We start from the raw sequence: 15,933 nt of genomic DNA, 5'->3' as shown, positions 1-15,933 counted from the left end.
ATGATTTTTTAAAACAAGCTATCAGAAAGTACCCTTATAAGTGCCTTTTTTTTTTTAATCAATATATAGTGAGGAAGCTGAGGCACTGGCAAAAAAGTTAAAGCTAAGATTCTACAGAACATCGGTGAAAGAAGATCTGAATGTGACTGAAGGTAAACTGCCTTTTAAAAAAAATTAATAGCAGGAAGTTTGTTTTATTGTTCTTATGTTTTTTCTATTGTGGTTTCCAGAAATCATATATGTAATAACAGAATTTTCTTGTCAACAATCAAGTAAAATTTAGAGGCATGATACTTCTTAGAGTCCTTAACTAAATTACCAGTGACTCTGAATACTTGTTACTCTCTACAGAAAAACTTGGGTGGGTTTTGTTTTGTTTTTTATCTTTAAAAATATAACTGTATATACATATATGAGTGTATATGCATGTATGTGTTTTTCATGCATACCTTTTAAAGTTACTGACTTGTTTAAGAACTACTCTATAGTGGATATTCCATTAGGTTGTTACAATGACCCTAATTTGTTGTTGTTGTGTGTGTGTTTTTAAAAAGATTTATTTATTTATTTGAGAGAGAGAGAGAGCAGGGGAGGGGCAGAGGGAGAGAATTATCAAGCAGACTTCCTGCTGAGTGCAGAGCCCAGTTAGGGGCTCAGTCCCACAACCCATGAGATAATGACCTCAACCAAAACCAAGAGGTGGGCACCCAACTGACTGAGCCACCCAGGCGCCCCTGATTGTTTTTTTGTTTTTTGGGGGGCTTTTTTTTTTTTTAAGTAATCTCTATCCCCAGTGTGGGGTTCAAACTTACGACCCCTAGATCAAGAGTCCCATGCTTTACCGACTGAGCCAGCCAGGCACCCCTGACCTTAATTTGTTTAGTAACATTCCTAGTTTAAGAGAGTGAGAGTAGAGAAAGATGATTATTTTTCTCATTCCAGAACTGCTACTTATTTTATTAGATTGCAACTTGGTTGTTGCTCAAGTGTCTTCTGGATAGCTTTTTCACCTAAAGAAAGGAGGCATCTTGGGCGCCTTGCTGGTTCAGTTGGTTAAGCATCTGTCTTCGGCTCAGGTCATGATCCCACAGTCCTGGAATCTAGTCTTGCATCAGGCTCCCTGCTCAGCGGGGAGTTGTGCTTCTGCCTCTGCCCTTCTGCCCATTCCCTCACCCCCCCGCTCATGCTCACGAGTGCACACTCTCTCTCTCTTTCAAAAATAAATAAAATCTTAAAAAAAAAAAAAGAAAGGAGCCATCTTTTCAAGACTGAGTTAGTGTAGTGTTGCTGAATGTTGATCCCTATTCAAGTACCTAAAACTAGTGACTACAAGTATTATTTCATTTCTTTGCTAATAAAAGGCCATATATATTTATTATGACCATTGTACTTAGGTATTGCTCAAATAATTTTTTTAAAGATTTTATTTATTTGACATTGATATTTTATTAAATATTTTATTTATTTATTTATTTATTTATTTATTTATTTATTTGAGAGAGAGCACAAGCAGGGGGGAGTGGCAGGCAGAGGGAGAGGGAGAAGCAGGCTTCCTGCAGAGCAGGGAGCAGATGCAGGGCTCAATCCCAGGACCCTGGGATCATGACCTGAGCCGAAGGCAAACCCTTAACTGACTGAGCCACCCAGGCGCTCCTGCTCAAGTAATTTTTAAAAGTTGAATTTTTTTCAACTAGATTGTATACTTCCAATTTAATTTTAAATGTGTTTAGTAAGGATGAATGAAAGAATACAAATATTTAAAAATAAATAAGTGTTTTTAGCAAGTATACAATATTACAGTGAGTGATATGAAACAACAGATTTTACATGCATAAATTATACTGACCTGGTAAGAATTTTGTTTTTGTTTTTACTCTAGTTTTTAAATATTTGGCTGAAAAATATCTTCAAAAACTCAAACAGCAAATAGCTGAGGATCCAGAATTAATGCATTCAAGTAGTAACAAAATTGGTAAGTACCCAAGAAATTTTTATCCCATGTTTACCTAGTAAATTTATTTTCCATTCATTATATCATTATTTTCTTAACCATCTTTTAAAAAGGTTTTTAAATAGGCTCCATGCCCAACATAGAGCCCAACTCAGGGCTTGAAGTCAAAACCCTGAAATCAAGACCTGAGCTGAGATCAAGAGTGTACGCTTAACTGACTGAGCTACCCAGGCACCCATATTTACTATTTATTTATTTATTTTTATTTTTTATTTTTTTAAAGATTTTCTTTATTTATTTGACAAAGAGAGAGAGAGGGAGACCACAAGTAGGCAGAGAGGCAAGCAGAGGGTGAGGGAGAAGCAGGTTTCCCACAGAGCAGGGAGCCTGATGCAGGGCTCGATCCCAGGACCCTGGGATCATGACCTGAGCCGAAGGCAGACGCTTAACGACCGAGCCACCCAGGTGCCCCATATTTACTATTTTTTTAAAAAAGATTTATTTATTTTAGAGAGAGAGAGAGAGCGAGTGGGGGGAGGGGTAGAGGGAGAGAGACAAGCAGACTCCCCACTGAGTGCAGAGCCCGATGTGGGGCTTAATCTCAGGACCCCAAGATCATGACCTGAGCTGAAATCAAGAGTTGGACGCTTAACTGACTGAGCTACCCAGGCACCCCTACTATTTTTTTTAATATAATATGTTCATTTCTTTAAGAAATGTGATTAGGAAGTATTAGATCAGCAGTTATTAAACTTAGTATCAGGTCTCAGATTAAAAGGTATATTGAGTTAAAAGATTTTTTAACTATTGAATTTTCTAAATCCATTTTCTATATTAAGAGAGCAGAGATAAAGACTTTTTATAAAGATCTGTCCTATGAATAAAGGAGGTCTTAACACTTTTTCTTCTGACTCTATACTTGTACTGTTTCCATACACTCGACTGATTTTTTTTTTAATGCTAGATGCCTACAAAGAGGCACCTGCGTGGGTCAGTAAGTTAAGCGTCTGCCTTCGGCTCAGGTCATGATCCCAGTGTCCTGGGGTCGAGCCCCGCATCAGGTTCCCTGCTCGGCGGGAGGCCTGCTTCTCCTTCTACCCCCTTCCCCCCTGCTCGTGCTCTCTCTCTTTTAAGCTTTGTTTCTCTCTCTCAAGTAGATAAGTAAAATCTTAATAAATGAATAAACAAACAAACAAATAAAAAATAAATGCCTGCAAAGTCTAACACTTCCTGAAGAATAAGTATGTTGTCTTCTCTATAACAATAACTGACTGACCATGTCTTGCTCTTTGTTTTGGCTTCCAGGAAGTTTAGATCCAAGTTTTCTGTTTCTAAAGCTTCTGTGTAGTCTCTTAGAGACTTCATATCTGTATTCTGTCCCCAACCCTCCCACTGCATACATGTGATCACATAACTTTATTTTCTTGACCTCTTTTAACTTTTTCCCCCTTGGTTCTGGCCATTTTTTTGTTGTTATTTTGCCATTTTTATTGCATATGTTCTTACTGTCAGACACCTCAAATGCTCTGTGAAACAAGATAGGACAGTTGTAATAAGCTGCTTTCTGGTCTGGTCTTCTGGCCTCCATTCTTGTCTCTTCCAGTTCACTGAGTAAAGCCCTTTGATAGATTCATATTGTGGAGAATATTAAATGCAGCTCTCTTCATTCTGAGATCTAAAGACAATATTGTCTGTCCTTCTGTGTGGCCTTATGCCCCACTAATATTTATGTACCCCGTTTTCCAGTTCTGCCAGAGGTCTTGCTGTTTCTTAAACATTCTAGTACTGTCTTCTTCATTTTTGCTTATTTTGGTTCTTCCATCAGGAATGACCGCTCTTAGAGGGGCGCCTGGGTGGCTCAGTCGTTAAGCGTCTGCCTTCGGCTCAGGTCATGATCCCAGGGTCCTGGGACCAAGCCCCGCATCGGGCTCCCTGCTCTGCGGGGAGCCTGCTTCTCCCTCTCCCTCTGCCTGTCGCTTCCCCTGCTTGTGCTCTCTCTCTCAAATGAATAAATAAAATCTTTAAAAAAAAAGAAAGAATGACGTCTCTCTTTCCCATCCCTGTCAAAGACCTATTCATTCCTCAAGGACTGTTTGGAAAGCTCTCTCTGCTCGCTATCTATCTAGCTAGAGCCGTGGCCACTCTGCTTTGCTTCTCAGCGAAGGAAGATGTGAGTCCCATGCACTACCAGCTGTCCAGTGCTACTGTTTGTATTAGCTTGTCCTTTCTTCTACAGTAGCTATAACTGGTCCTTCCTTGGAACTGTCTGTGGGATCTTGGGTCTCTTTTATAACACTTACGGTAGAGTATCTATAGTGCTTCTTTTTTTTCTTTTTTTTAGAAGGTTTTTCTTTTTTTATTTATTTTATTATTTATATTTATTTATTTGAGAGAGAGAATGAGGGAGAGAGAGAGAGCGCATGAGAAGGGGGAGGGTCAGAGGGAGAAGTCGACTCCCCGCTGAGCAGGGAGACGGATGCGGGACTCGATCCCGGGACTCCAGGATCATGACCTGAGCTGAAGGCCTTCGCTCAACCAACTGAGCCACCCAGGCGCCCTCTATAGTATTTCTTATGTGTATTCCAGCTCACCTCACTTCCTGGATTGTAAACTTGTTGTGGGCAGGAACTGGCCTTAGTCATCTTTGTATTGCTGACAGTGTTGGGGGCCCAGACTTTTGTGTATGGTGGATGATAAGTAGTTTATAAATTGGAGATTATAGTTTAAGAGCAGCACAGTTCAGAATGGAAACTCTTAACAGTTAAAAGCTTTCTTTTAGTTCATCCTTTTACCTACTTATCACTTTAATTATCTGTAGACCATTTCGTTGTTGTTTTAGCCAAGATACGAAAATCCTGCATTACTGCAGCTTTTACATATGCAGTGTTTTTATTAACATAAAATCTCACAAATATTGTCAATACAAATCTGGTACGCTTGAGGAAATTATATGATGTAAAAGATAGTAAGTGAAATTATTAAAGTTATCATATTTACTGTTTCCAAATTTCAGACATAGATTGTTAGTGAAAAGATGTGGAACAGTGTGTACAGTTAATCATCATTTTGGTAATTAAGGGAGGAAAAAAGAATGTGTATGTATTTTTGCTTAAATATGCATAAAATATCTCTGGAAGGATACATGGGAAGTGTTAAAACATGCATGCTTTAGGGAAGGTAAACTGGTGATTTGAAAGGGAGACTTTAATCCCTTTTGTAACCTTAGAACTTTGACAAACAATGTGTACTGGCTATTAAAAGTAAATTCAGGGGCGCCTGGGCGGCTCAGTTGGTTAAGCGACTGCCTTCGGCTCAGGTCATGATCCTGGAGTCCCAGGATCGAGTCCCGCATCGGGCTCCCTGCTCGGCGGGGAGTCTGCTTCTCCCTCTGACCCTCTTCCCTCTCGTGCTCTCTGTCTCTCATTCTCTCTCTCTCTCAAATAAATAAAATCTTTAAAAAAAAAAAAAGTAAATTCAATGTGGGGAACCTGGCTGGCTTAGTTGGTAGAGCATGCAACTCCTGATCTCAGGGTTGTGAGTTCGAGCCCATGTTTACTTAAAAAGCGGGTGGGGGGAGGTAGAATTTACTTTAAAAAAATTTTTAAAAATATATGAAATGAAAACAAAAGCTTAAAATTGTAAATATTGAGAATATTACTGATTTACTAAGATGCTGGATGCACCATCTGTAATTGGTAACCCTGAGCTATATCAGTATCACTCTTGTGTTTTCCCTCAATTTATACAGGTGTCTTTAATACATCTATTGGAAGTCACTCGGGTCAAAATTCAAGTACGCTTAATGGTGGAGATGTCATCAATCTTAGACCCAACAAACAGAGGACCAAGAAAAACAGAAATCCTTTTAGCAGCTGTAGCATACCCTAAAACATTTTAGGGAGGAAAAAAATTGAATTCTATTGTGCAATTCATTAAGAAATACATCCAGCTGTCATGGTATGTTACAAGTTTTTTTTTTTTTTTTTTTTTTAGCAGACTTTGCACCTAATGGCTCTGTGAAAGTTGACAGACTTAAATATTGTTCTGCAGTGCTTTTCAGATGGAGTGAGATCTTTGGTGGAAAAATTACTGCCTTGTGGACTCATTTTAATTTTTTTACATCAGACGAAGCTTCTCCTGTTTTTGAAGGAATGCTATAAGAAATGTCAAAAACAGGTTTTGCTGAATTTTAAGTGCTGGAAAGCATAAATGGAATGCCTGAATATATTGGTGCAGATTTTAATATTATTGGTCCAGGAAAGATAGCAAGCATTGTATGTCTGAAATTGGTCATATAGCTTTTCTGGAAAGTAGTATTGAGTCCAAATACATACAAAAAGATAATACTGAATGGTAAACCCTAAGTCTTGCCAGACTGCATGGGTGTGTATTTTGGCAATGTTACTTCAGTGCAATATCTGTATGATGTAGAATGTGGAGATTGCATGCAGATATCTGGTACTGAAGTATACTGAAGGGATGTTCAGTATGTAAGGAAACATAGAATCTAATTCATGCATTCATAAAATCATTTACACATTGTGTGTATGTCAAAAGTTTTTATTTTCAAGTAGGAAATTCCACACATATATTTTGAAAAATGAGCTCAGATTTTAAAAGTGCTTTGTGCCAAAAATATCATACCTAATTTTTACAGTGCTTTACTATCAGAATTTATATTGTTTATAATATCTTTAAAAAGCAGTTTTCCTCTCTGACAGGGTAGATAAAAGAGGAGTATAAACGTTTTAATGCTAGAGTATCTCCCAGGTGAGATTTGTTGCAAACTCTTTCTCCCATGTGCACCCATGAGCAGGGGAGCTTGTGCCGGCTGAGCCCTTCCAAAGGTCCAGCGCCCCTGTGGTCGTTCCTGGGGTCCTGTGAAGTGTGCTGGTGCACCTGGCACCTTTTGCTGCTGAGTGAAAATGCAATTTTGAACCTGTAAGATTATGCTAATGATTTTTTTAAATGCAGAAGAGACGTTCTTTTGTCTTAATCTGCATTGCGGATTTTATAATGCCCTGCAACTCTAAAGCATCTTTTCATTTACACATTTTTTGTATGGTATTTTAAGATTATCACTTAAAAATTTCTATGAACTTCAGTTTGTATAGCACTTTCTCGAGAGCTCTGTCAGCACCAAATGCAAAATAATTTCTTTTAAGAACTGATTTTCATATGTAATCATGTGGCAGAGCATACATTTTGTGACTTGGGACAGTAACTTTCCAACTAAGATAATTGCATGAACTCTGTTAAAAAGTGATTATCATTCATCAGTGACTTTGTTTTTAACCCCTTGCTATATACCTGGTTTTTACAGGATTTCAAAACCTGTAAAAATAACTTTTCTTGGAAAATGTGTCATAAAAGTTGTTTTTCATTATTTGTACTAAATGCATAATGTATGTATTTCCTCTGTATGTTTTCTCTCTCTCTCTTTAAGTCTTCCATCTGCACCATCCTCATCCCTCTGTCCAGATTCATGTTGAGAAAATAATAGAATTTTCTGGGGCATGTCCTTGCTAAATGGTCAAGAGTGAATGTTTGCTTTTCATAATATTGAAACAATCTGGCATTATCTGTTTTAAAGTAATATAAAATGTTCATTTTTCTGTCACCCGTTGCCTCCACTCCCATTGCTGGCAGTGGGTTAGGTGTTGGGGGGAAACAACTCCATTCCTAACAATGGGTACCTGTTAATGATTCCTCTTTCCTTTTCTCCTCTGTTCAAATACAGTGTCTTTAATTTTTGCACAAAACATGCTTCACGGTGAATAGTTTTGTGGTCTTTAGTAGCCAAAAAAAAAAAAATGTTATGTAATATGTTGTAGTTCTATTTCATATTAATTAAATGTATGTGGGGAAGAGATTGCTACTTTTCTATATAAAAAAGATAATCACTGTTGATGGTTGAAGTTCCCTGATATTTGTAATATAATGTTATGTATTTAGTTTTGTCCTTTTTTCTTTTTATAGGAACTGAAGAGAGATCTTTTGTTATACATTTGAATTTTTATTTGCACTTGTGTATTTTAAACCTAACCATAATTGGTCATTTTAAATAACGAAGTAAGTCTGAAAATCAGTCACAGGTGATATGTTAAGTACTTTCTGAGTTTAATTCTAAAACCTCCAAAATTGACGTTAAATTCCCCCTACCCCCTGCCCCAGACCCTTAATTCTTTTAAATTACTTTACTGTTAATTTGTAATGAATAATGGATACGAAAGAAAACACTGTGTAAGATGTTGTTTGTACAGTTTGTGCCCTCCCGTACTTTGCTACATGCTGGCTGGGGTTTAGTATCCAGGGAGAGCTGTGAGGTAGCTGCCATATTGCCTGCCCCCCCCCCCCCCCCCCCGGCTCTCCTTTCCTCTCTCAGTCCGCCTAGTGAATTAAATAGCTCACGCTGTAGCCCAGATAAGGCAGTATCTGGTTGACCCTTGAACAACGCCAGTTTGAGCTACACGGGTCCACTTATATGTGGATTTTTTATAGCACTGTAAATGTATTTTCTCTTCCTTATGGTTTTCTTAATGACATTTTCTTTTCTCTGGCTTACTTTATGGTAAGAATACAGTATATAATACATACAACATACAGAATATTTGTTAATGGACAGCTTATGTTATCGGTAGGCTCTTAGTTAAGTTTTGGGGGAGTCAAAAGTTATACTTGGATTTTCCACTGTGCGGGGGGTCGGTGCCCCTAATCCCTGTGTTGTTCAAGGATCAACTGTATTTTAGCATTATTAGTGCCATAAGATGGAATTCATTGCCATTGATTTAGTACTGTCAGGTGGGAACTGTACAAAGTACCTTGCAAACAATAATTTAAGCTTTACAACAATTCTGTGGAGGTGAGTATTATTATTCTTTCCCTTCCTTTTTGAAAGAGGAGGAGAATGAAGAACTGAGATAAGTTTGTCGAAGTCACGTATTCGATAGCGACAAAGCCATTTTCTATCCCATTTTGTAACTATTATGTTTATGCAGCCCAGACATAAAAAGATGTGCTATCTTCCATTATACTTTACAGCCTAATATATATGAGTGGATTTGATACTGCTTTATATATGCAGTTATATTTTATGGAGGAATTACTACTGCTAAGAACATTTTCAGCTTACAAATGTTCTAATGTAATATTGATTTCTTATTCGATGCATTTGTTTTAAAGAGAGAATTAAAATAATAAAGAATAACTATTTTTCAATCAAAAGTCTAATTTCTCATCTAAAATTACAGGGAGGGAAGTATCCCAAAAGACTGATTTAATCATATTTTAGTGTATATTTGATAGCTTCATCCAAAAAATTAATTAAAAATATGAAGAAAAGCTTTTGAATTGGGATTATGTACATAAAAAAAGGAAATAAGTTAACCATTCTCAAGTACATTATGAAAGGCTTATTGTAAAGAGAATTCTGACCAGCCATTTTTTATTAAAGATCAAAGTTGAAGGATTTAGCTTGGTTATATTGATTATTAAATGCTGCAGTCATTTAATGAAGTAACTTAAGCAATCTTCATAAATGAAAATTTTAAATAAAAAAATAGGGGTGCCTGGCTGGCCCACTCAGTAGAACATGCAACTCTTGATCTTGGAGTTGTAAATTTGATTCCCACTTTGGGTGTAGAGAATACTTAAAAATAAAATCTTTAAAAAAAAAAAGGTTGTTATCCATGCTGAATGCCAACTTGGATGCAGAAGTTGTCATAAAAAGATTTTTTATTTTCCCAATTCTTCTATCTCATAGAATTCAGCTTTTCATATATTCAAGTGACAGATTCACTTAAATATATTTCTATTGTTTTTAATTGTTTAAGAGAAATCAAAGGCTGAATTTGCTTTCCCCTTGGTTTTTGTATTGTATGTATGACTCCTCTATAATTCTTATATTCTATCTTTGTGTTATTACTAAATGTGTACATATTTCATCTCTTCTAATTAAAATGTTACTCGAGTTTTTCTACTTTCAAAATTGTAATGAGAATACTTTGCTCTTCTATTAGATTGTAAGAAAAAACATGTCATACCAATCTTGAAATTTCCTAGTATGGCTTTTACACAGATTTATAAATCACACTAATTAGAGCAGATTATAAACAAACAAAATTTAAATGTGTGATACTTATTGCTGAGAGAAATTAAAGGAGATTTAAATAAATGGATATATTATGTACATGATTGGAAAATTAAGTATTGTTTTGTTGTTCTTTCTAAATTGATCTATAGATTCAATGCAATTCCAATGAAAATCCCAGTAGGCTTTTTATTGGAAAGTTTATCTAAAAGTTGTGTGATGAACCTAGGATAGCCAAAACAGTTTTGAAAAAGAACAGAGACTCCATGATTTTAAGACTCTCAGTATGGGTACAGTAAACAAGACACATAGATCACTGAAACAGACTAGATTCCAGAAATATACCCACACAAATATGGTCAGGTGATTTTTAACAAAGATTTCACAACAGTTCCATGGTGAAAAGGAAAATGTGCTGGAATAACTAGATATTTTGAATTTCATGCCTTACCTCATACTATTCTCAAAAAATAATTTGTGGTGGATTATTAACCTAATAAAAGCTAAAAACTAAGGCTTCAAGAAGAAAACAGGAAATATCTTCATGACCTTAGGGTAAGCAAGTATATCTTAGAACCCAGAAAGTGCTAACTCCTAAAAGAAAAATCAGTAAGTTGTACATAATAAAAATTTTAAAACTTCTACTCAATAAAAGACATGGTTAAGAAAATAAATAGATAAGCCATATGCCAGGAGAATGTATTTGTATAATCATATCTCATGAAGGACTTATAGCTATAATATATTTTTTAAAAAACCAAAAACAAAACCCTACAACTCATTTATAAAAGACAACTCAAATAAAAATGAGCAAAATACTTTGACACATTACAAGGAAAGGTATATGAATGGGCAATATAAGTACATGGAAAAGTGTTCAAAATCATTAATCATCAGGAAAATGCAAATTAATACAATAAGATACCATCACAAACTTCTAAAATGGCTAAAATTAAAGACTGACAAAATAAAATATTTGTATAAATGTGGAGTAACTGGAACTCTAGTTCAATCACTTTGGAAACCTTGGCAATTTCTAGTAAAATTAAAGATACATCATCTGTATGACCCAGAAATTTCACTTCTAGGTATTTACCCAAGAGAAATAAAGTCTTATGTGTATGAAAAGAGTTGTACAAGAATGTTCATAGCAGCTTTAAAATAGCCCCAGATTGTGCCTGTGTGCCTCGGTCAGTTAAGCATCTACCTTGTGCTCAGGTCATGATCCTAGGGTCCCGGGATCAAGAGCCTGGGACTCCCTGCTCAGCAGGGAGTCTGCTTCTCCCTCTGCCCCTCTCCCCAGCCCCCCCCCCGCCCCACCTGTGCTTGCCCAACCTCTCTCTCTCTCAAATAGGTAAATAAAATCTTAAAAAAATAAAATAAAAATAGCCCCAAATTGGAAACAACCCAAATATCTACCAGCCCATGAATAGTTACACAAGTTGTAGTGTATTCATAAAGTGAAATACTGCTCATAATTAAAAGGAACAAATTGTTAATATATAAAACATGAATCTCAAAAACTTAATGCTGAATGAAGGAAGTCTGACAAAAGAGTATGTACTATATAAATTTCATTTATATGAAGTTCTAAAGTAGGCAGATCTTAAAACAGTCAGGACGGTGGTTGCCTCTGGGACTTGCACTGACAAGAAAAAGGCACAGAGAATATTCTTGGGTGAGGGAGATAGAAATTGATACGGGTATGTGTTACACAGCTGTGCATATGCATATGTATTGTGTGCATACACAGCTGTATGGGTATGTCAAAACACATTGATTATATACTTAAGATCTGTATATTTCACTGTAAATTACACCTCAATAAAAAGTTAGAAAAATAATGTGCCTTTCTGGGAAATGCTGCTTTAATGTTGAGCTATGTTTAATTATTATTTGGGACTACTTCTAAGAAGGGTGATGGTTTAAGCACTAACATTTGGATATCCTTTATGGAAACTGACCAAATGGCCAATGGAATATAAAATCGAGGAACAACCTAACCTGAGTAGTAGATAGTGTCCATAGATGGCCCCCAGATAATCCTGCCCTTCCCTGTACCTGCATGCAGCTACTTCCTTCAGAAGGGAGAGCTTATGTCTCTTGAATCTGTTGTGAGCCTGTAACTGCTTCATCTAATTGAACACAGAAAAGTAACATTCTGTGATCTCTGAACCAAGGCATTAATAAGCCTCTGCTTCCTCCCTCTAAAACCCAGTGGCCATGTGCTGAGGAAACTTGAATCAAGTGGAAAGGCCCATGTGGCAAAGGATAAAGGGCCCCAGCTAACAGTCCCAGCTGAGTTGAGCTCCTATGTGACAGTCAGCACCAACCTGGAGCCATCTTGGAAAAGGATCCCCCAGCCTCAGTCAAACCAACCTTACTAGTGCCATATGAAGCAGAGATGAGCTGCCCCACTGAGTCCTGCCCAAGCTACAAAAATGATGTTTTAAGTTACTAAATTTTGAAGTTGTATGTTACATAGCAATTGATAATTAAAACAGCTTGCATTAATCCTGGTATAAGAAAGATACCATCCGCATGGCACAAATTCCAAGGAATTCCTCCCACATGGTATATATGGAACCAGATCAAAGGAGGACATGTAGGGCTTGCTCATAATTCCTTTTCCTGAGGAAGGAGTGCTGGGCTTCAGAGAGTGAAATTCTGATGAAATGCTTCACACAAACTCTTTAGGATTTTGGTTGGGGTTGCATAAATATAGATTAATTTGGGGCAAATTGTCATCTTTGTCATTGAGTCTTCCTATTTAGGAACATCATAGTGTCACTTGATTTACTCAAGTCTGTGTGTGTGTGTGTATTTGTCAGTAAATGTTGAAATTTGTTAACTTTTCTGGTGGTTCATCCTAAGAGTATCTATACTGGTCCAGTATTGGGATTTCAAATAAGTTGTGTTGGAGATTATCTGGATCCTTGGGCAAATCTTTTGGGCTCAAAGAAGAGGTAAAAATTTGTATTTTCTTTGGTGATTTTGCAAGATTTAGAGTATAAACAGCTTGTTTGAAGTAGGGAGGAAGCTATCTCAGAGAATTTCAATGATGTGCCAATTGGTTGCTACTCAAGTTTTGTTCCTTGGTAGTGCCCCACCCCCATCCCCACCTTCCCACACTCACCCTGGCAACAGGCACCAATCCTTTTAGAGCTTCACTCCATCAATCCCCTTTGTGCTCCCCTTCATAGGGGCAGGTTGAATAAGCGGCTGTTCTGGCTGACAGCCCTGCAGCTCTGTTACCTCCAACCCCGCTGGGGTTGGGTTCTGTCACGGACACCATTACTTATTTCCCAAGCAGGCTTTTCCTTTTTCATTTATTGAATTTCAGGCTGCTCATTCCATGTCCCACCCCCCCCCCCCCCCACCATTCTGGTCTTGTTTGCACATTGTCTTGTAGAAATTGCTCTGGTCCACACCTTCTCTTTTTCCATCCCTGAAACAGAATTGTTGCTACATTTGTGTTTTACTGGTCATTTTAATGACATTTGAAAGCACCTCTCTGAAATGGGAGATTTCAGAATTATCTTTCTTAAGCAAATATCTGATTATAACTGAACCTTAATGGTTCTATGAATGCTCAGATGGTAATCTTAATGTCTCATCTGAGCATTCAGGACTCCTCAATGTTTCACTCTAGCTCACATTCCTACTGTGGGCTTTCATGTATCCAATATTTTGACCATTACCATTTCTAGAAAATACCCACAGTTTGCCATCTTGGGCCTTTTTATTGATTTCCTGACCTGAAATGTCCATTCATTTATCATATAGTTGTTGACTGCCTTCCACATACCAAACACTGTAAATAGTAATATTGTCATTTTAAACCAGTCATAGACCTTGGAAGATAATATTTTCTTTGATCAAAACTATATTTTGTGGGTCCAGATGCTTAAGAATATCACATTGTAAACTGTGACAGTATGTGGAGCCCATCTCTTGACATATGAGCTGAGTTAGTGCCTGTGGTCCACATGTAAGAAAGTGAGCTAAACTGTCACCCTGAACCAGATCATGATGCACTAGGAGGTGAAGGCATGAGCAGTGTCAGCTAATGATTAATTTGAGTCAGGAAGGGGCACCTGGGTGGCTCAGTTGGTTAAGCGTCTGCCTTCGGCTCAGGTCATGATCCCAGGGTCCTGGGATCGAGTACCGCATCAGGCTCCTTGCTCAGCGGGGAGCCTGCTTCTCCCTCACCCTCTCCCTCTGCCCGTCCCCCTGCTTGTGCTCTCCCTCTCTCTCTCTCTCTCTCTCTCTGATAAATAAATAAAATTTTAAGAAAAAAAAAGTCAGGAAATAACACTGAAGAAGTCTGTGGGCTTGTAGTGAAGACTAATTCCATAAATAATAACAGGAAACAGACAGCATGGCAAGAGATATGGTGGAGAGGGAGAAGCAGGGTCCCACTGAACAAGGAGCCTGACACGGGACTCAATCCCAGGACTCCAGGACCATGACCGGAGCCAAAGGCAGATGCTAAACCAACTGAGTCACCTAGGAGCCCCAACTGACTAACTCATTAATGTTCTTTGAGAATTCATTTCAGTGCCGTCACCCTTCAGGAAGTCCTCCCTTTTCATCCCAGGCTAAATTAAGTGTCTTCATTTGATTCTACTTCTAGAATACTCTAGTGCCTGATTATATTTATATCATACTGCTCCTTAATCTGTTATTTAAATTTTGGTCTGCTTCAGAGTACCTATAGTGTATCAGGCACCATACTAAATGTAAGTGGTAAAGTAATGATCAACAAAGACAGTTATGCCCTTATGGAGCTCAGAGACTAAAAAGAAGATGGACATTAAGCAAGGAATTGTAAGTGCTCCAAAAGGGAACTAGATATTCAATGGTAATTATAACAGGAAGACCTGGGAGATCAAAAATCTTTAGGCTCATGGGCGCCTGGGTGGCTCAGTTGGTTAAGCGACTGCCTTCAGCTCAGGTCAGGATCCTGGAGTCCCGGGATCGAGTCCCGCATCGGGCTCCCTGCTCAGCAGGGAGTCTGCTTCTCCCTCTGACCCTCCCCCCTCTCATGTACTCTCTCTCTCATTCTCACTCTCTCAAAATAAATAATAAATAAATCTTTAAAAAAAATCTTTAGGCTCAGACATTTCTTTTTTTTTTTTTTAAAGATTTTATTTATTTGAGAGAGAGAATAAGAGACAGAAAGCACAAGAGGGAAGAGGGTCAGAGGGAGAAGCAGACTCCCTGCCGAGCAGGAAGCCTGATGCGGGACTCGATCCCGGGACTCCAAGATCATGACCTGAGCCGAAGGCAGTCGCTTAACCAACTGAGCCACCCAGGCGCCCTAGGCTCAGACATTTCTATCCCTCCATTAGACCAGTAGCAGATTGAGATCAGGGAGAACTATGTTGGTTGTGATGGGCATTTGATAGAGGCTCGTGAGTGAATACAAGTGTTTCATGATGGAAAGCTCTTTACTTCATGAGGCAGCAGATTACATTTTTAGACTGCTCTAATATTTTTTCTTTTACTGAACTGAAAGATCTCTCCAAAACTTCTACTCATTGCTTAGTTATGGACTCTGAAGGAGCTCAGGGTAAGTTTATTCTTTCTTCTACGCAGTAGCAGTTATATGGCCTCATACATACCCTGTTTTGGGCAGGTGTGGGGTGGGGTGTAATATAGTGGTGAAATATTCCCTTCTTTCAAAGTAAGAGGAAAAAGTATTGGTACTAACTTTGTGACTATCTGTTGAAGAGATGGTGGATTGAACACGAGCATTCACCTTTGCCACCTCTCCAAATCCCATTAAAATGACCTTAAAGTATGTTTAAAAAGGCATAAATGTCTCGTATTCAAAGAGAACAGGGAGAGAACAACAGCAAAAAATTTGGGAAGCTGGAGAGAGGGTGGA

At 37.9% G+C, this 15,933-nt stretch overlaps 1 protein-coding gene across 1 annotated transcript in view; it reads left to right on the top strand.

Moving 5' to 3' along the window:
• RAB23 (RAB23, member RAS oncogene family) overlaps positions 1–10,314 on the top strand; it is a 37,105-nt gene extending 26,791 nt beyond the window's left edge. Inside the window, exons 5-7 of the mRNA XM_027603524.2 lie at positions 70–152; positions 1,880–1,972; positions 5,700–10,314. Of these exons, the coding sequence (XP_027459325.1) occupies positions 70–152; positions 1,880–1,972; positions 5,700–5,839 (316 nt within the window). The 3' untranslated portion in view covers positions 5,840–10,314. The remainder of the gene's footprint in view (positions 1–69; positions 153–1,879; positions 1,973–5,699) is intronic.
• The last annotated feature ends 5,619 nt before the right edge of the window (positions 10,315–15,933 follow it).

The sequence above is a fragment of the Zalophus californianus genome, chromosome 7, assembly GCF_009762305.2.
Source record: "Zalophus californianus isolate mZalCal1 chromosome 7, mZalCal1.pri.v2, whole genome shotgun sequence".
Taxonomy (NCBI): Eukaryota; Metazoa; Chordata; class Mammalia; order Carnivora; family Otariidae; genus Zalophus; species Zalophus californianus.
The sequence above is the reverse complement of the archived record's forward strand: the minus strand, read 5'-3'. Positions and strand labels throughout refer to the sequence as shown.